This window comes from Pelobates fuscus, chromosome 2, assembly GCF_036172605.1.
Source record: "Pelobates fuscus isolate aPelFus1 chromosome 2, aPelFus1.pri, whole genome shotgun sequence".
Lineage (NCBI taxonomy): Eukaryota > Metazoa > Chordata > Amphibia > Anura > Pelobatidae > Pelobates > Pelobates fuscus.
In genome coordinates, this window is record NC_086318.1 from 101,781,894 (window position 1) to 101,804,324 (window position 22,431).

General features: G+C 39.5%; 1 protein-coding gene across 1 annotated transcript in view; it reads right to left on the reverse strand.

The window, feature by feature from the left end:
- The window catches only part of TRPC1 (transient receptor potential cation channel subfamily C member 1), a 71,824-nt gene that overhangs the window by 36,230 nt on the left and 13,163 nt on the right, over positions 1-22,431 (reverse strand). The window contains exons 3-7 of the mRNA XM_063442502.1: positions 22,228-22,329; positions 21,847-22,049; positions 20,344-20,475; positions 15,336-15,531; positions 5,635-5,971 (exon numbers count right to left, since the gene is read on the reverse strand). Coding sequence (XP_063298572.1) covers positions 5,635-5,971; positions 15,336-15,531; positions 20,344-20,475; positions 21,847-22,049; positions 22,228-22,329 — 970 coding nt within the window. The remainder of the gene's footprint in view (positions 1-5,634; positions 5,972-15,335; positions 15,532-20,343; positions 20,476-21,846; positions 22,050-22,227; positions 22,330-22,431) is intronic.

The window sequence follows — 22,431 nt, forward strand, 5'->3', positions numbered from 1 at the left end:
AATCATGATCACATGGAAGGAATAGCTATCCAGGCTGCTGCCTGCAGGGGGACTGCCTGTGTTGTCAGTCAGTCCCCCTGCTGCTGAGAAAAAGTTACAACAATGGTTAGTCATATTCAAATATATATAAATATATAACCTTGTTGAAGTGCACTCACAGGAATCAGTAGTATTTCTAATCGTGCTTATTTATTGAAGCATCAAATATTACAAAAAAAATTGACGTTTCAGTCCTATCTGGACTTTTTTCAAGACCGTGAAAAAGTCCAGATAGGACTGAAACTTCGACATTTTGGGGTGAAGTTGAACTCTTCGTTCACACCCTGTGGTGTCAACGTTTGAAAGTCATGGATTTATTTGAATTCTTGTCACAACAATTTCAAATTGAAATTGTCCTTTCTAGAGTTAAGGGTGATTAGTTCGAGGGCCTGAAAGCTAGGATGGGAAACATCACTATTGTGTACTCTACGGACGTGGTTTGCCACTGGTGTGGTAATGTTTAGATTAGTAACTGTGTTTACATGCTGCAGGATTCGTCTCCTGAATTGTTGATATGTTTTCCCTACATACTGTAATCCACAGCTATAAGTTATAACATAAACTATCCGAATCGAGCTACAATTGATAAAGTGATTGTTGGAATATTGTTTTTTCGTTTGTGTGCATTCCACTACTTTGGATGGTTTCACAAAATCACACGCCTTACAATAACCACATCTGTATATTCCCTTTGTTGCAGAGAGCTAGGTTTTAGGAACTGACTCAGGTTCGAGATCACTGTGTACAAGAATGTCTCTCAGATTTTTATTGGTCTACGGGCTGTGATGCTAGGGAATTGTGGTAAATGATTCGCCAAATCACCATCATGCCTCAAGATTGGCCCAAGAAAATTTGTTTGATTGGATCCCATAGTCGATCAAATGTGCCAATACAGCATATTGTCGGTTTAACTGGTTTTTATCTGGTGGTTCTCAAGCAAGTGGCCCTCTCCATCAAAATAACACATTGGAATGCTCGTTTCAATACTCTATTGGGATATGCTTGTGATTTGAATCACATTTTCAGTTCCTTAGCTTCTTTTAGAAAAGACTCATCATTTGAGCAATTTCTTCTTGCTCTAAGATACTGGCCGTATGGTATACCTGCTTTCTGCTTATGATGGCTGTGCCAGTGTAGCAAATTGTTAGTTGAGGTCGTCTTTCAAAATAATTAAGTATCCACTTTCCCATCTAGAGCCACAGAGATTTTTAAGTCCAAGAATTCCAACTCTTTGTCATCAATTACAGAGGTTAACATCAACCCTATGTCATTGTGGTTTAAGTTCTGGACCAATTGTTGAAACATACTGATGGAACCTGTCCAGAACAGGAGGACATCTTCGATAGATCTGTACCAGTAAAGAATAGATGCACTATAGTTGGTGGCAATGACCTGACTTAGAAAAGACTCCTACCACCACCCCAGATAGAGGTTGGAATAGCTTGGGGCACAAGTCGTGCCCATGGCTGTACCCCTTGTTTGCAGATAATATTCACCGTTAGATACAAAGTAGTTATGTGTTAATACAAACTGGAGCAACTCCAAATATAAACTTTTTTTGAGAAGATGAAAATGTGTCAGATTTATTTAAGAAATATGAAGTTGCTTTTAGGCTCATCCCATGTGGAATATTGTTGTAGAGTGATACAACATCTAGGCTTGCCAGCAGGGTTTATAGGGGTACTATAAGGTCTTCCAGAATCAAAAGGGTCTGCTTCGTATCTTGTACATGGGAGAATAACTTAATGACAAATGGGTGTAAATGTTTCTCCACAAATTTATTCACGTTTTCAGTGAGAGATTCATTGCCAGATACAATGGGTCTCACGGGAGATTTGTGTCTGTTTTTGTGTACTTTGGGAAGACAATAAAAAGTGCTAATAATTGGAGTACAATTGGGTAAGATACATTTTAATTCTATTTTTGTAATCACCTCACCCTCCATTGCCCAATTTAAGACCTGTTTTAGATCTTCAATACATTTTGTGGTTGGATCTTTAGTAAGTTTTTCATAACAAAAGGTGTCCATAAGGTGGTCCATGCACATTGAGATGTACATGGCACGGTTTAGGAGGACCGTATTTCCTCCTTTGTCTGAAGGCTTTATGATTAGGTTTTTGTGAGCTCCCGCATGGTTCTTCGTTCATTAGGAGATAGATTGTATTTCTGCATATTAGGTATCGGTAGTTTTTCAATCTTGTCTGTAGTCATTTAGATAAATAAATCTACGTTAGTTACTTCTTTGAAACTGGGAGTATACCAACTTGGAGGTCTCACGTTTGTGAGGGATGTGGTGTCTTCCTGTTCATCTAGTAGTTGTACTAAGGTTTGAAAATGGGGATGATCTTCAGAGGAAATGCCTATTTCTTTACATAGTTTGTGTTCGTTTCATTTTTGTAAAGCACATAGGGCTAATTTCCTACCAAAAAGATTGGTATCCTAGAGATAATCAAATCTATTGGCAACCGAAGTAGGGACAAATGATAGGCCTTTCTTTAATAGTAAAATATGTTCACTGGACAATATGAAGTCTAATAGGTTTATTATTATCGTTGTCATTATTGGTATTGTCTATTGCCTCTTTTTGGCCCCTTCTGGTTTGTATCCCCACTTTCCTCTGTCCCTTAGACAGCCTCTTTGTGGGGTCAGTCATTCCTGATCTAAAAAAGCTGTTGATTATGTTGATGTTGTAGGGGCAGAGGGAAGTGAAACAGATTTATCTTGTCCTCGGAGGATACCTTTAGTGCCCTGTTGTTGGGAGCATGATAAGGACTGAGAACCACTTCTGCTTGTGGTGTAACTTGAGTCTGAACCATCTGTATACCTGGACATAGAACTAGGTCTGCTGCTATAGCATCTTCTTGGTCGTTTTGTTACACGGAAAATATTGCCTTCCTTAAAATCTTTATGGTCCCTTAGAAACTTATGATGCTTTTTTTCTTTTATGTGGATTTTAAAAATCTCAAGGTTTTTCTGTAATTTGATTTCCATCAAAGGATATTCTGATTTGTTTTGAAATATTTTTACTTTATTAATCTCTTCTTGTAAATTTTGGTTTACTTGATTACAATTTTTTTGTTCCAATTCAATTAGATATGGTATAGGTATGGCCATATGGTAAAACTGAATCCCCATATTTGTTTGGTGATATAGGTGATTTTTGTTTGTAAATCTGCATTTATTCAATATGTTTTTCGGTGGAGTTACGATAAGAGAAAAGGAAAATATAGGGTACAATCGTTAGTACTACAGAGATTTCTAAGTACATCTTAGGGTAGTATATATGTGTGCATATATGCATAGGTTTATATGTTTGCCAAGGCAATTCACACTGTGGCAAAATTCAGCAGACACAATGGTCATACGTTTTCTCTGGTTATTAAGATTAAGAGAGGGAAAAGTATTGTTAAAAATAGAGATAGTAGAGGCGGGGCCTGACTGCCGAGCTAGATGGATGCATCGTTGCAGAGCTCCGGGGGTGAAACACTGACTCGCCAAGCCCTGTTTTAAGCTCTCCTCACCCAAGCTGTGCACTCTCAAGATCCCTTGTGACTACCCACCTGCGGTAATATCGCTGGCGGCTCAAGGCTCCATGACGGAACGTGGTTGTGGCCTACAGGTGGCTGGGGGGCCGAGATGGCCACTCTCCTCACTCCCCGGTGGTCGCAATGGACTCATCCTGTTCCTGCATCTGGCGGTTCCCATGGAGCTGACTCCTTATGACTAGCTGGCTAAGATGGCTGCCGAGGAAATACCCACAGCCCTCCAAACTCCCACGACATGGGCCTTGCATGTAGAACACCTGGATAGGGCATTTGAGCTCTTGTGGTCACAATTTTGGCTCAGAATTGAACACCGAAGGATGAGATCTGAGGCAACAGATGCAGTAACGCCTACTCACCTAAGGAGCAAGGCCAAGCTACAGCCCGCTAGGTGAATCTCTGCAACCTGGCTGAAAGCCAAAATGAGGAGGAAGTCTTTTAGACACGTTCCTGATGTGAACCAGCACCATCAGCACAACTCACACCCTTGGAGGGATCTTATCCATCGTATCATATGGAAAAGCAACATGGAGGAAGATCGCTGCCCCAGGTGATGCTGCATGGTAAACCACGCGACAGATAAAGCCTTGCAGCTCTGGCAGCTGTCACAGCAGCATGCACACAATCCCTGTCTCTCTCACCTGACTGGACACTCCACTGAATGGGACTGTGTACTGCCATTGATGGGCATTGGGTAGCTGAAGATGCATGGTCTTACTCAGCCACAGGTCTCTCTCTACACCAGCCCACACCGTAGCCAGTTACAGTGTGTCCTCTTGGCCATGTAACTCTATCTCAAAGAGAATTCTCAGATGAATCAGAATTGTTAATTATAAAGATGATTGTCCCTGTCATGATAACACCTTCTACATAGTTTACTGAAGAAAACTGGGACATACCATTCAGAAGCAACTATTGGTGCTATGTTTCAATAGTTTAAGAATGCGTTACAAGATATATACCTACACAGTTCTGGCTACTACATGAAATAATAAAGGAATGGTGGCAAGAATTAAAGACCAAAGACCAAAGAGGATGATTTAATGGGCAAAGACATGCTATATTATGAAGATGACATTGTTATTCTGACAGGTTTACTCATCACCAGGTTAAAAATAATGCTTCAGAAGACAACTCTGAATTGCTAACCAATGTTTAACTTCCTAGTAAATCTACAATAGAGAAGAGATCAAACCAGAGTACTTCCTGTTTAAAAATAACCCTCACCCAAAACAACTTGTAGACAGTCCAAGAAAGGCAATAAAATTATAGAATTCGATCTCGTTTGGTAACTTGTGTATTCTACATCTCTACAAACCTGTAATTTTGATTTTATTTTTAAAGAGCAAACTTGAATTAAATGATCATATAGCCATTTAATAAAAAAATATTATTTTGGTTTATGCTCATGAGATGTGTGCCTCCTTCTTCAGTGCAGAGATTTTAGTAAACACCCTGGTTTAGCTCCAAAGCCAAACACAGCTTAGAAAACAGTTGAGATCATTTAGAAAGAGTGAGAGTGAAGGCGTAGAGTGAGGTAGTGCTTGGCAGCAGAACATGTCTGCTATGTAGGTGGCTGACCAAGTTAAATCACTTATTGACTCTCGATGCCCCAACAAACCATACAGTCAACAAAACATAGCAGTCATTGAGAAATGTCCTAGAACATATGTACCAAAGCTTAGACTTAAAGAATGAAACAGCCAGGAGCAAGAGAAAAGCCACCATTTCTTACTGAACTTGAGTTTGAGAATATAACAGAGAGAATAATTTTTTGGAAAGGTGCAGGTCTGTCAACCATAGCACTATGCATCTTTATCAGCTTGGATAATTTAATATGGCAGCAACCCGATACTTTGTAGCCTCTTATTCTTCTGATCTAACCCTTATGTGAAAGGGAAGTACACTATACTATGAGAATTATGTATGGTCTACCTTTGTTTGCCTATTTGTTCAATATAAAACTGGCATTGTTATTTTTTCGTAAACAACTTTTTATCGAAAGTTTTGTAACATGTCTCATCTTAAAATCAGAAATATTTTAAAAACTTACCTATTAGCCATATAATAAGCAGGAAATCTATCCTCTCCAGAGCTGGTCCCATTGTGTTCTTTTTGTCTTCGTTGTAAACCAATGAATACAGGTTGAGAAGCAGGAGGAAAGTAAAGTAAGAGGCTCCATGAATTATGAACTTCATGAAAGGAGTGTGAATGATGCGTCCCACTTGGGATTTAGGGGCTAATAAATAACAGAAGGAGAGGACAGGCCAAAAAAGGCCCACAGTAAGAACAATCAGTATTTTGATACACGTGTGTTTTCTCCTGTACGCCGCCATTTGTCCAAACCAAACCGTGTTCAGGAACTGTTGGCAATTAGACTGCGACACAAACTAAAAATATAGAGAGAAAAAAAACACAATGAAACGTCACTTAAGATTTAAAAAAAAATGATGAAATAAATGTGAGTTAGAACAACATTGTTAATATGATGTTGAATAATACTTAGCACCAAGATGTTCCTTTTGTATTCCAATAAAGTATTATAAAACATAAACTAATACACAGTAGTGCAGAAAATCCTAATTTTGTTATTTATGTGTGTTAAAATAAATGTATTTAACATGAAATGGCCATTAGCAGCTCATCTTCACTTTCTAAATGTATTTATTAGACACCATTGTTTTTGTAAATTCGTTTCACTTAAACAGAGCCACAGTTCATCTGAATGTAATCCAATCTTTACCTTTAGAAGTAAGCAGGAAACAAAATAGATGTATCTAAAGTCTTGTTTTCATTTAAACATTACACTTGACTAAATAGTTCCTGAACAATATGTATAATTAAAAATGCCTAATCCCTCCAGAGGTTTTACAACTCCCAGAGGCTTAAGCTGTTTCCTGTGCCAAGGACAGAGCGCTTGTTACTTTGTATATAATGTTCTATTCTTGGAAGGTGTCTGTGTCTCTTATCTGAGAGGCTGGAGTTAAATCCTTGGTGGGCAGCTGGATTCAGAACATACGCTTAGTTTTGCTCTCTTATGTGACTAGCATGCAATTATTAAATGAAGAACTAGCTGAAAAAAAATAAAAAACTGTTTCAGTATTAAAACTGGTTATTTGCATATATATAAAAGGGACACTCCAAACACCACAACCACTATATAGGGCTTACTATAATGATCATGATGGCAGGAGAACCCTGGTGTCCCCCATTGTAAGTAGTCAAGATGTTTGCTAGTGGTTATGGTACTTATATATAATAATATATATAGAGAGAGTAGCATTATTTGAGTTCATATACAAAATGATGATGATTATGTTGCTTTGCTTTTTACAGATTTATACATTTAAAAATATATATATTTATTCAGCTTCAATCTTGCCTTTTAGATTTCAGTTTGCTACATTTCTGAGTTTAGTGATTAACGCTATCTTTTCTATGATAACATTACAGTAATGGCCACTTGAAGCCTAACGGTCAGTTCTGTATCGCCTGCTGCTAGCAGTAGACCAGTGCAGCTTATGTTGCAAATTACCTTTACTTTCTTCATTGTCCTTTACTGTGTAACACAACTCCTTCCTACTAGAACCTAGAAATATTCGGATATGTGGCTTCCCTCTCCTTGGTTATATCACAATTGCTAGAACATAATTCTGTCTAACCTTGATGCAAAGGCAATAAAACGTTTTAAATGTCATTCCGTGTCAGGCTGACAATTTTCTCATTTGGAGGTCAGATTCAACAGATTAGCAGGTTATATGTCCTCATAAAAATATATATAGACTACAAAGCACGATCTATGAACAGTAATTAGATTTGGCTTTTTTGAATATTATGCCGGCATGCATCACTATTGATTGTACAAACAGCCCAAATCAAAAAAACAAACATACAAACAAAAACAACAATGTATTGAGAACCAAATTAGTATTTTCCTAGTTGCTTCTGTGCCATTGGAGGTAACATAAAGAAAGGGTTAACTGTATAAGTCCTGCCAATATTATGTTGCTATTTAAACACCAGTTCTAGAGTTTAAATCTTTTATCTTAAAGGACCACTATAGGCACCCAGACCACTTCAGCTTAACCCCTTCAGGACGGGTGACAGACAAGGTCCGTCATCCTGGGGATACCCTTAACGACGGGTGACGGACCTTGTCCGTCACGCGGTAAAATTAACCGCAGATCGCGGCGATCGCAGGGTTAATGGTGCTCCGGTCTGCCTCTGTATTAGAGGCAGACCGGGAGCACCGGATCGGGCTGTCCCAGCACATGTGCCCGCTCTGACAGCATGTCAGAGCGGGCACATGTGCTGTGTATACTCACCTTCCGCCTCCCTGCACTTCCGGGTTCAGTGTGAAGTGCAGGGAGACGGATCAGTGCTGATCCTGCCCACTGTGTAAAAAAAAAATTAAAAAATATAAAAAAATATCCTTGTACACTAGTATCCCTCATTGTAAGGGGTTGAGAGCCATAAAGGAGATTTTGGTTTCAAAGCAGTTACTGAATACACATCAGATAGATTTTCTGATTGATTGTATTAATTTTGTATTAACCAAGAACTATTTTTGGTTCAATTCCACTTTTTTTCTGCAGCTATGTGGTGTCGCCATGGGGACCAGATTTGCCCCGAGCTTCACCAATCTGTACGTGTCCCATTGGGAGTCCCAGGCTATCGTGACAGATGGAGTGGCCGGGGGCGGTCTGGTCCTATGGCGACGCTACATAGACAATGTCTTAATTATATGGGAGGGGGAGACAGAGGGACTGGTATCTTTTATAAATAACATCAATAATAACGATTACAATTTACACTTCACATCAGTCATACATCCTACACTTATTGATTTTCTGGACCTTACCCTTTATATTGAAGAAGAACAACTAAAAAGCAAAACTTTTTTTAAAAGTACGGATTGCAACACAGCAATCAACAAATCTAGTTTACATCATGGTCCGTGGCTCACGAATGTGCCTAAGGGCCAAATGATGCGTCTAAGACGCAATTGTACAGACTTATCTACTTTTAAGGAACAAAACCAGATTATCAAAAAAAGATATTATGAAAAAGGGTATGATCTAGAAAAGATGAACCAAGATGAGGATAAAATAAAAAGTTTAGAAAGACAAACTCTATTAGAAAGTCAAGATAATTCCCCAAAAAACAAAATCAATAATAAAAAAATTGAGTATGCCTTCATTACTAGATTTAATTCTCAGGCCAAAAGAATGGAAAAAATCTTGAGAAAACATTGGCACATACTGAGGAAAGACGACATATTAGGAAAAGTTATCCCAGAAAAACCCACGGTAATATATAAAAAAGCAGAAAATTTGAAAAACCAGTTAGCGCCCAGTTTATTACGTATGAAAAAACCTGGCACTAATTTATTTGATTTACAAGGTTTTTATAGTTGTGGAAAATGTTCTACTTGTAAATTTCAAAAAAGAACCACACACGATTTCATAGGTACCTACACCAACAAAAAATACGAGATTAAAAAGTTTATTCAATGCTCTACTATGTTTGCCATCTATCTTTTACAATGTGGCTGTGGTGCACAATATGTAGGACGAACAACACGGAAATTACATACTAGATTAGCTGAACACTTTTACAACATCCGCACTAATAAAACGGAACACAGTGTCCCAAAACATTGCAACACATGTCCGTCCTTCTCGTGGGAGAATTTTATAGCAATTGGGATAGACAAAGCCGAAAAAAACTGGAGAGGAGGAAATAGATATACATCACTAAATAAAAAAGAAGCACAATGGATTTCTAACCTAGGTACACTTAAAAAAGGTCTTAATATGGATATAGATCTCACAGGACTAATCTGACTCTTTAGAATAGATATATACATAATCTTCCCTTCTTTTCCTCCCTTTGTTTGGTTTTCTTATTTACTAATTTTTCCTTTGTCTATTACATATTTGTATTCTTAATATATTTTGTGTTTTTTTTCTTGAATTTTAATTCTTGTTTTTTAAGTTTTCAGAAAATTTCTTGGGAGCAAGAATCTTTATACAATTATTTCTATTATTTTAGTTAATTATGTATTTATATTGGAGTGTTAATACATTTGGATTTACACATTAGCTATGATTTTATGTTTTTGACTGTTTTGTTTATAACAACATTTTGAGATGTACTCATATAATACCATAGTAAAAAGTGTCCCATTATCACTGGGTATATGTACACATTTTTTACTAGATTCTTTATTTTGACTTTTGTTTTTTAGTTTTTATTCAAACCTAGGCTCAGATAGACATGTACCCGTTTATTTTGGGACATTTTAAAGTAATTATGAAGTGGTCTTTTTTGTCCGAGGGGTTCTTTCCGTTTTTTGAGTTCCAGTGTGGAACGCATAGAAATTTTCGATCGCATGACCGGAACCGGAAGTCATGCCGGACGTACGTAATGCGTTCCAAGCTGAGACGCACACGACGGCGGAGTCACACAGGTGCATCACGTTCCGGTATGTTTGGCGGCACATTTAAATGGCGACCCCTGGAAGAGAACAACTATAATCCCTGAGGAAGTCACCTAGACAAAACGCGTCAGATTTCATCACTTTGGGGACTTACATTTGATGCTGTTGATACCACCTTAGAGTGGTTTTTATGCTGTTTTATTTGGATCCTTTTTCCATAAGAAGAGTCCTTGTTCCATATACTCTGAAGATCTTTTCTGACTGATAATGATGGGCCTGTTTTTCACTGTTATCCTGTGAGTTCCATACAATCATCCTGCGTGTCTTAATATTATTGTTCTGTAATACACTATGTGCGATCTATGTATTTTTATATAGATATCGCCCACTTCGTTATTACAAGTTTGTATACATATATTTTTATATTTACACCTTAGAAGTGCTTTTTCTCTTGCTGTGCATCCCTACTTCTTGTTTTGCATTTAAAAAAAAATAAAGTTTTAATAAAATCCCACCCCCCTTTACCCATTTTAATAAATAATTAACCTCTTCCCTGCCAATTGATCACTGACTACAGTGATCAATTGGCAGGGATTACATTTTACTGTCATCTGATTTTATTTTTTAACCCCTGAGGGTTAATTATTTTTTTTTAACCCTCAGGGGTTACATTTATTTTATTAATTAATTTACATATTTTAAAATTATATATTTAGCTAACTGGGGTGGGGGAATTTGGGGATTTTGAGTTAGGCTAACTAGGGGTTAACATTAAAAAAAAGTTTTAAAATAAGCTTTAAAAAGTTAAAAATTACTTTTTAAAAAAAAGTTTTAATAACGTTTAAGTAAAAAATAAAAAAAGACACCCGCCTTTACCCAGTCCAAATAACCCCTTCCCTGCCAGTCGATCACTGCCTACAGTGATCAAAATACAGATCACAGTATTATACTGTGATCTAATTTGTTTTAACCCCTGAGGATTAACTTTTATTTATTTATTAACTCTCAGGGGTTCAATTTATTTAATTAATTTAAATATTTTATAATTATATATTTTGCTAGCTGGGGTGGGTGGGAGTTATGGGCAAATGGGGAATTTACGGTTAGTGCTGCTTACTGCTAGGTAGGGGTTAACGGTAAAAAAAAAGCTTAGAAAAATGTTAAATCTGTAAAAAAAAAGTTTTAAGAAAGTTTAGAAAGTTTTTAAAAAATAATAAGCAAAACAAAAGTTTAAAAACTAGTTTTAAAAAGTTAAAAAAGTTAAAAAAAGTTAAAAAATACATTAAAAAATACTCATTACCACTACACCTGGAACAAACTAGAGAAAAAATTATCCCACGCTAAGGTTCAAAATATGCCTTTTGAATTACCCCAGGGTGTATTCTTTAATAAATAGTATGTGTTTGGGGGGAAGTTTCAATAACTAACCATCTAAACTACTCCAAAATGGAACATGGACACAGCGTAAAACTTCAAAGTTAGAAAAAAACTGAATGGCTGCGTCTCAAATGTGCCCCTTCAACATTCACATATACCTGGCAAAGGTACATACGGGGGTATTGCTGTACTCAGCCAACATAGCTGAGCAACATATGAAGTATTTTACAGTCGTAGCACACATAAGGTTTGCAAAATATACTGTGCAAACTAATTTTGTGTGTCAAAAAGGCAGAAAAAACGCTTATTACCACTACACTTGGTACAAGCTAGCGGAAAAATGATCCCACGCTAAGGTTCAAAATATGCCTTTTGAAATACCCTGGGATGTGTTCTTTAAGAAATGGTATGCTTTTATGGTGTAGTTGTAATATGTAGCCTGCTCAAGTGCTCCAAAGTGGAACATGGACACATCAAAACCCTCCATGAAAATTCACACTTAAAAACGTAAACTTGTCACGTCTCTTTTACAGCACTGTAACTTCACAAAATATTGCTAAAGACATACAATGGGGGTGTAATTTTACTCAGAAGACTTAGCTGAGCATAATTTGGGAGGTTTGAACTTAGTGGCACATATGAAATATACAAAAGGCCAAGCAAAAATGTAATCCGTATGTAAAAAATGCCCAAAATAATTTTTTACCACATACTTTGGCATATATTGGTGAAAAAATGGAGGCATGTTAAGGCACAATATGCACCATATGAGATACCCTGGAGTGTCTACTTTTACAAATGGTATGCCTTTGGCTTTGTGGGGTTTTTTTGAACTGTCAAACTGTTATAATACCCCAAATGGAAGCATTGGCTCATTAAATCCGTCTCTCAAAAATCTACTGTGAATACTGAAAAGGACAAGTCTCATATTGGGCACTGTAGCTTCACGAAATAGTGCCAAAGACATACAAAGGGGGTGTCATTTTACTCAGCAGGTGTAACTGAACACAAAATAAAACTTTGTAAAGGAATAGCACACACCAACTTTACACATGAGAAGTTCTTTGTTATAAGTTTGTGTGCCAAAAACCCCAAAAAACTAAATTTTTCTCCAATATTTAGCAGAGGTTGGCGGTGAAATGACAACATAGAAAGTGTCAAAACAACCTTAGGTAAATAGCCTATGATGTCTACTTTATATAAATATATACTTTTGTGTGGCAATTTTGTTTCTTTTGTGGCTATTAAGCTTACAAGACAAACATACCAAATTCTAAAATTGCTCCACATTAAAAGTTTATTTTACTTCTTGTGCTTTGTGACCTGTAACTACCAAAAAAAACGTAAAATCCCAGACACATTATATATTCTGTAAATCAGAACAACTAAATTAATTTATTTTTAATTGCTTTCTTTAACCTGCACTAATTATGCACACATTATTATTGCAAAAACTGTAAAAAAAATTATTTTTTTAAAATGTATTTTCATTTTTTTGATAATAAATAAGTATATATATATATATATATATATATATATATATATATATATATATATATATATATGTTACATCAAATTAAAGCCCTTTCTGTCCTTTAAAAAACTGTTATATTATATGTGTCAGTGCAATAAACGAGAGAGATGCAAATTGCAGTTGAACGCAAACAGCCAGAAAATGCAAAAATTGCTTGTGTCATTAAGCGTAAGACAAGCTTCTGAAGCTGTGTCCTTAAGGGGTTAATGAAGTGGTCTGGGTGCCAGGTCCAGCTTGGCTTAACAGTTTTTTTTTTTTTTTATAAACATAGCAGTTTCTCTGAAACTGCTATGTTTCTAAAAAAAAAAAAAAAGGGTTAAACCAGCCTCTAGTGGCTGCCTCATTGACAGCCGCTAGAGGTGCTTCCGCGCTTCTCACTGTGATTTTCACAGTGAGAAGACGCCAACGTCCATAGGAAAGCATTGTGAATCCTTTCCTATGGATTGGCTGAATGCGCGCGCGGCTCTTGCCGCGCATGCGCATTCAGCCGGTGACGGAAGAAGAGGGAGGAGAGGAGGAGGAGAGCTCCCCACCCGGCGTTGGAGAAAGAGGTAAGTTTAACCCCTTCCTCCCCCCAGAGCCTGGCGGGAGGGGGACCCTGAGGGTGGGGGCACCCTCAGGGCATTATAGTGCCAGGAAAACGAGTATGTTTTCCTGGCACTATAGTGGTCCTTTAATATGAATCACATAGCGTGGTGAATGCTGTATAGCAAGCAATTCAAACGGCCCACAATGAATATATTTGCAGCCCGCCGGCCCTGGGGCCACATTGTGTAGGAAAGATATTTTCTGTCTGTTTCTTGTCTTCCCTCCCATGGCCGCAAGAGCGCAGAGTGTCTGTCTGCAGAGCAGTGCCTGAGGAGCGTCTGGCCTGCTTGAGCAGAGAAGAGCAGAGCTAGAACTGGAGGACGGGCGGCTCATTTAAGGTAGGAGAAGAGGTGCTTGGGGGACCTTCCTGTGTAGTGTGTTAAATTGGAATGGGGGGCAGTGTATTCATTTGAGGGAGGGAGGGAGGGAGGGAGGGGAGCAGTGTATTAGAGTGGTTAAAGGTGGGCAGTGTATTAGAGTGGTGGGAGGGCGCAGTGTGTTAAATTGGGGGAGAGCAGTGCATTAAATTGGTGGTGGGAGGGGGCAGTGTATTAATTTTGTGTAGGGAGGGGGCCAATGTATTAAATTGGGGGAGGTAGTGGGGTAGTGTATTAGAGTGGTGGGAGGGAGGCCAGTGTGTTAAATTGGAGGGAGGGCAGTGTGTTACATTGGGGAGGAAGGGGGGCAGTGTATTAAATTTAGGGAGGGAGTGGCCAGTGTATTAATTTAAGGGACGGGTCACTGTATTAATTTAAGGGAGGGAGGGGGAGTGTATGAAATTAGGGAGGGGTCAGTGAATTAATTTGAGGGAGGGGCAGTGTATTAATTTGAGGGAGGGTGGGGCAGTGTATTAATTTGGGGGAGGGAGGAGGCATTACATTGGGGGAGTGAGTGGGGCAGTGTATTAGAGTGGTGATAGGGGGGGGCAGTGTATTAGAGTGGTGGGAGGGCAGTATTAAATTGGTGGAAGGAGGGGGCAGTGTATTAAATTAGAGTGATTGGTGTCGGGGCGGTGTATTTAATTAGAGTGGAGGAGGGGCAGTGTATTAGATTAAGGTGCAGTGTATTAGATTGGGTGGAGGGTACAGTGTATTAGAGTGTAGAGGGTGGCAGTGTATTGGATTTGTGGGCAGTGTATTACAATGGGGGGAGGGAGCAGTGCATTAGATTGGGTCTGCATTGAGGTGCTCAAAGCTCCCTTTGGAGATGCTGATTGACCGCGCAGCTTTTTGCCACACATGCACAATATGGCATTGGATTGGCTGAGATCATCAAGTTTGATGAGCTCAGCCAAAGTGAAGAACACACTCATAGGACTTAAAAACCATCAAGATAATGTTATTTGTTTTTTTACAGCTGTGTAACAGCATACACTCACCATTTCAGTCCCATTACCAAACTTTTATTAATATGTCAAGGTAGTTAGACTGAAACTTTGGTTGTATTCAAATGCACACATCCTTAAAATAAATTCGCTCTTTTGTTTACTTTGAAGCCCTACAAGCGTTAGGACTTCCAGTGTCAGTTAGACAACTTTTTTATACTGTACTTTTCTAAATAAACCTACATTTCTATGAAAACTGAATTTTTCATTTTTTTGTTGGCCACATAAACTTAACCCTTGTTTATTTGGCCCGTGTCAGCCTTTGAGTTTGACATGCTTGCTGTATAGCATTTGTAATCATTTGCCTGTGTTGAGTTCTAACGTTCTAAAGCTTTGCACCCTCAATAAAACATGATCTGTATAAATACCTGAATGAATGTACACAGCAGAATGTTCAATGTCACTTATATATATTTTAAAGGTGTCTACCTCCTTTTGGTTGTATTTGATGGCTAGCTTCAGACGGCTCAAGTTCATGCGTTCCTCTAACAATCCTCTCTTGTCCAAGGGTTCATCACTGGATTGATGGTTTAAGATGACCTCCAGTTCTCGTGAGTTCCGAGCCTGGGCCAGCAAATCTTTAGCAAAGGTCTTGCACTTTTGAGCAAGCTCTTCATAATCATTCCTGTATATTAAAAATATGTGCATTAAGAATTTGTTTCAGCAGTTACTGTGATCTATTTATTATTCTTGAACAGTCTATTCAGCAATATTTTGTATTAAATACCGATATTAGAAAATATTAATCTTAAAGCAAGAATTAGTTTTAATAGTAAAATTCACAGAATTTATGTCTTCCATGCTTCTGTAAGTCTGCGTGGATGTGGTTTAGGCATTTTCCATGCTATTGAGAGTTAGTATTAGTAAGCATACTTTATGGTCTTGAAACACGTATTTCACATAAAAAGTCTTCAACATTTCTGTGCAAAATTCACAACATTTTCTTCTATTATTTTTGCATGAAAATTCCATGAATTTTGCTTGTTGAAGCAATGAGGCAATATTGCTATGTATTTTGAGACATGGTTGCTGGGCACGCTGGTTTAATGGCACAACAGATGGGCACAGTGAGTTCTCCTTTCTACGTAATGTATGACAGCGAGAATTGACGTTGTAGCTGTGTATCATCGCAGCTATGAATATTATGTATTTTACTGAGCATGCTTACAGGGAACAAAGCAATCAACAGCAAGGCTGCATGGCAAGCGCAGTGACTGAGAATAAACATGTGGATATTCATTTTTTACCATACACACTTGCGGGGCAAATAAAGAAGTAAAATGCACGGCTACATACTGTAGTGTAGGTATGTAAGAATGAACTTGTGGTCATGATGTGTAAGCCATTGCACATTGCTCGGTATTATGGCAAAGGAACCTCACATTTTAGGTCAGCTCTGACCTGTAGAACATTGTGTTAGGCTTTATCTGTAACGGGTACTGGAGGCGTTCAATATACTTACTACAAGCTTAGCCTCCCTCCTTCTCCCCTGCAACCGCTCCTCCTTCTGGCATCCTGTACGATGCCAGCTGCTGCAAGTCAGAGCCTTTTTATAGCTCTGCCTCCGAGTCCTAAGCCTGAGTTGATGGTCGCACACATGTCATGACGCCATAGGGATCAACTCAAGAAATCTCTGCCACCTTAAACTCATATAGAGTTGCAAGAAAAAGTATGTGAACCCTTTGGAATGATATGAATTTCTGCACAAATTGGTCATAAAATGTGATCTGATCATCATCTAAGTCACGACAATAGACAATCACAGTCTGCTTAAACTAATAACACACAAAGAATGAAATGTTGCCATGTTTTTATTGAACACACCATGTAAACATTCACAGTGCCGACTTCTAAGTCCCTATTCTGTTTAGTACATCTACTGGGTCGGAGGTGTGTCTTGCTAAGAGTGGCATATATTTGTTTTCGCTGGAACGTGGCTTACGGTCAGGATTCTGTCTTAGTCTTGTCTTTGCAGTCTCTATTTCTAGGTGGTGTGGGGGAAGGGGTGTTGACCGGGCTGGGCTGCCCGACTGCCGGGGGGTGGGGGTTGTGCCCACTTGTGCTGTTCCCGTTATTGGGTCATTGTTTTCCTCGCATCTGTGAGTTCAGGTGGTGGGGCTGTGCGGCGGGGGGGTGTTTGGGGGTATGGGCTAAGCCATTCCCCGTACCGTATATGGTGACAATAGTTTTAACATCTCCCACAGATAATAATAGGAAACTCGTTTGCATGCCAGACACTAAATGTTACCACTAGAGTACATATCAAAGCATATCATCCATCATGTAATCTGTAGAAAAATTTGTATTTTTGAAAGTGTGTGCAGGATTTTATGCCTGTACTGAATAATGTGTGGTCCCTATGTAGTAAATTGTAAAGGTATATGTGGACCTAACAGCAAATATTAACTTATAAATCTGATTTGCTACTCCAACCTTCCCATAAAAGGACTTTTCTATGTTTATTTCTAACCACTGTCATCATGTGTGTGCAGGGTTAACCTTTCCTACCATCCAGTTGCTGTTGCTATGGCAAAAACGTACTACTTTATGTTTGAGTAGTTGGTGGTTTCTGGCCACAAATATATGTTGACAATAACAACAGCTTACAGCTGATATTTAACACAATCATTAGAAACGAGCCACAAATCAAGCTGTTAATGTTCATTAAAATAGTATGAAAAGTAATTTTATAACCCAATAATGACTTTTGCAGGCATCCATTAAATGAATAATACATTCTGTGCAAAACAATATTGTACCAAAGCATCACAATAATTATCTCACACAGTCATACAGATACGATATAGGTGGCCCTAATAGGTGGACCAAAAATGACCATTTAGCAACACGTTATAAGCAGGATATTTTAGGAGCCCATACCATAATGGTAGTGAATTCACTATTCCATTTTAATGTACCACTAACCTACCTAACAAATATGTACCTAGGCAGGGCCGGATTAAGAGCACACAGGGCCTGGTGCTGACAATTATGATGGGCCTAATTACGGGATCTTATTGACCAAAAACACTAAAACAGTCATGCCTCCCAAAAAGGGGGCATGTCTGTCTAAAGAATTTGAAAGACAGCCTGGCATGAATCATGTCAGGCTGCCAGCCAATCCTGCAGGCTGTCCAACTAAGGGCATACTATGCAGGCAGCACCCTGAGCTTGACATAAATGCATCCTAAAATGCGCTCACTCCATGCTTTCTAAGGACTGTCCCCTAGCACTCACATGTCCACTTGTCTCCTTACCTTCTTACTAACAGGCAGAAGTTCCTGGTATATAGTCTGAGACAGAGAAAAGGTGTATGTAGTGAGTGTAGAAGAAAGGGGACATGCCACAGTGTTAGAGAGACCAGCGTCTGCATTACCCAAACTAATTTTATTGTCAGCCAGTCCACACAAGTTTTGTTCCCATACATCCCTCTTAAGCTTCCAAACTTAAAGGGACACTATAGTCACCATAACAACTACAGATTATTGTATTTGTTCTGGTAAGTAGAATCATTCCATGCAGGCCTTTTGCAGTAAACACTGTCTTTTCTGAGAAAATAACTCCACTGGGCACTCCTTCGATGGCTTCTAGAGGTGCTTCCTGGGGCAGTACTGCCTAGTGTGCAGCACTGCCATTCAGTGTCTCCACCCTCGGCATGCAGACACGGAACTTTCCTCATACAGATGCATTGATTCAATTTATCTTTATGAGGAGATGCTGATTGGCCAGGGCTATGTTGGACTTGTGCTGGCTCTGCCCCTGATCTGCATAGTTGACAGTCTCAGCCAATCCTATGGGGAAGTATTGTAATTTGCTCAGACCACCACTTCTGATGATGTCAGCAGACAGTCAGTTCAGAGGCAGAGCCAGCAGCTGCAGACTTGAATACAAGTTATATTTTACTATACTTAGGGAGGCAAGAAGGGGCCAGGGTGGTGGTTTTAACATAATAGGGTCAGAAATACATGATTGTGTTCCTGACCATATAGTGCTCCTTTAAACAAGAGTATGTGAAGAGTAGTTAGGGTTGCCACCTTTCTTGGAAAAAAAATACCAGCCTTAATCATTTGTATAATCACAAGGAGTGACATCAGAGAAAATTCTGTAAAATCACCAACAGACTACTCACAGTTTGATTCTGCTGTATAGATGGATTGCTCCCAGTGTCTCAGTGTCCCTATGTATCACAGTGTCAGTGTCCCCATTTTGCCCAGTCCCCTAGTGTCTCAGTGTCCCCATTTCTCCCAGTGTCCCAATGTCTCAGTGTGTCCCCATGTCACTAGGATACTGGGGACACAGTGAGACATGGGGACACAGAGACCCGGGGACACAGACATTTAGGGAAAAATGGGGACACTGAGACAATTGGCGAGAAATAGGGGACACTGAGACACTAGGGAGACATGGGGACACTGACACATTTGTGGACACTAAGACACTAGGGACACAGAGACATGGGAACACAGACACTGAGAGACTAGGGGTAACTGGGAGACTAGGGGACACTTGCTGGGAGACAGACACTTGGAGACACTGGGAGACATGGGGACAGTTGTGGACATAGACATGGGGACACTGGGAAATATAGGGACACTGGGAGACATTAGGAAAACAGACACTGGGAGACATGGGGACACTGATACATTTGGGGACAATAAGACACTAGGGACACAGAGACATGGGGACACCGGGAGACTATGGGACACTGGCTGGGAGACAGACACTTGGGGACACTGGGAGACATGGGGGCAGTTGTGGACATAGAAATGGGAACACTGGGACATATAGGGACACTGGGACACATGGAGACACTAGGCACACTGAGAGACATGGGACACAGACACTGGGAGACTTGGGGACACTGAGACACTAGCGACACTGGATGGGGGACATGGGGACACTGGGAGAAATGGGGACATGGTGTCTCTGTGTCCCAATGTCCCTATGTTTCACAGCATCCCCATGTGTCTCAGCATCCCCATGTGTCCCAGTGTCTCCTGGTGTCTCAGTGTCCCCAAGTGTCTCAGTGTCCCCAAGTGTCTCAGTGTCCCCAAGTGTCTCAGTGTCCCCAAGTGTCTCAGTGTCCCCAAGTGTCTCAGTGTTTCCAGGTCTCCCAGTGTCTGTGTCCCCATGTGTCCTAGTGTCTCAGTGTCCCCTAGTGTCTGTGTCCACATTTGTCCCCTAGTGTCTGTTTCCCCTAGTGTCTCAGTGTCCCCATATGTCCCCTAGTGTCTCAGTGTCAAATACCAGTCAGGTGGCAAACCAGTAAAATACCAGTCAGATGGCAAACCTAAGAGTAGTGTGTGAAAAAAAAAAATGGGCCTTTTTTTAAAAATGCGCCTATTCCATGGGCCTGGGCCTGGAGCTGCAGCTCAATCAGCCCCTATGTTAATCCGGCCCTGTACCTTGGCAAACAATTTATGTACCATTTACTCACCGGAATTCCACCTCCACCAGACTGAGTTCCATCAAATCTGCACTCAGCTCGAAAGCCCGTAAAATAGGATCTTCTTCTGTAAGCATGATAAGAGCAGGACTGGCCAAGCATCGATAAATATCGAGTCGAAACCTAGAATATATGTGAAAGAGATTATGATTTCTTATACCTCGCAAGAGACATTATCACACACAAAAAAAAATGGGAAACTGACGGTTTTACTGTCCACAATTTTTTAAAATGTATTTTCACCAGGAGGGTAGAGACAGCATGACCTCCGGGAATATCTTTTGATCTTTTGAAGAAACTAGAATTACATAAGACATTTTATATGCTAAACCATAAAAGCATGAATTATCCAACAAAGTACAGTGGCCATTTAACATGCTTTTTCACTCGATGGGTGGTCGGTAATAGGATAAGAGCATCAGCAGACGCCTAGCTAAATCTTCCTCAAGTTGCAGTGGAAAATGCATTTCCTCTGTAGTCCAGCCTGCCTCCTGTGCTGATCTGCAGGAACAGTTATAGAGGGTGTAAAACTCAGTCCTATCTAAACTACTCCAATGTGTCTATGTGTGAGGCTGGACAGGAAGTGGAATGGATCACTTCCTGTCTGCCCAGTATCCAATGATAACGTTTCACACAGGAAACGCCTTGCAGGAGGAGTAGGAACAGCACTGAGTGATGCTCATTGTATAACAGCTCCTACAGTTCTACTATCAATCATAGGAGGGTGACTACTTCACAAATAACCCTTCAAACTCCACGTTCCTGAGCACTAAACACCCCTTTTTTCTCTACACTTAAATTTAACTCCTTCTAAAAACTAAAACAAACTCTTTTCTTAGCGGCAAATATAAACATCTAAACCTGGAAAAAAAACATCTTTAGTTTAAAGGAACAATATAGTGTTACGCATACACTTGTGTACTGCTACTGCTTGACGTCACAGCGGAACACCGGGGCCGTAATGTGCATGTGCAGCGGCTGCCGTGCACACATTCATACTACCCCATAGAAAAGCATTGACTCAGTGCTTTCCTATGGGGCTTCCGTGTCACATGACCGTGTTCAAAATGCAGTGAGATGGCATTCCTAATTATTTCTTATGCAAATAGGTTTTGTCTTACAGATACTGTATGAATCACTACTGTACAAGAAGACAACTAATAACGAATACATTTTCTTTGCGCAACATTTACCACAGGTGATTCTACTGCCACCATTTCTCAGGAACGATATTGTCAACAAATACTTGAGTACCAAAGAGAAGGAACTCTATATGCCCCTCACCCAGCCCCTCCCAACTATGTCCCATACCTCTACTTTTCCTGGTTTAATTCTAAATGTCTAGACTCTAGATAGCTGTCTTGGTTGCTATGTCTAGAATCAATTTATTGGATTCATCATAACCTTTACAAAAGTTACTATATGAGGGTAAACCCAGGAACATTCTAGGAATATTTAAGACATAGTCTTGCTCAGGTCTTTGTCAATCCTAACCTTGAGTGTCTCAGACTATCCTTCTTGTTCTTGGCCGTACAGAGAGTACACTCACAGCCCACAGCGTGAGGCTTTGGGAGAGATACATCCTGTTTCAGAAGCATGGTCAGGATTTCATAGTTGTTCCGGTGAGCAGCTAAAATTACAGGAGCAACATCCATAGTAGTAGAATACTCTGGGTTCTGTATCCGTTCCATGAGCTTCTGTAATACATAAAATGCATAAGTAAAAAGCATTTGTTAATCTATAGGCAAATCCAAGAGACAACACAAATGACCATATGTTCATTGTCGTAGCAAGCAATAGTGTCAAAATGTTATAGTGTCATCTTAGATTAATAAACAGGGAGTGGGTAAAACCTGTGTTATTTAGAATACTTACGACAATTGTTGGCCTTGTGGACCATTTTGGCCGGTGATTTAACAGTATGTCAACTGCTCCCACAACTTCAGAGTCAATGGCGACCAGAAGTGCATCCGTAGACTTAAAAACATTAATACATATTAACAATTTTGTGAAAAACAAACATTTTCGCAAAATACAATAGACATGACAAATATGAGACAAATCATATTTTGTTTCCTT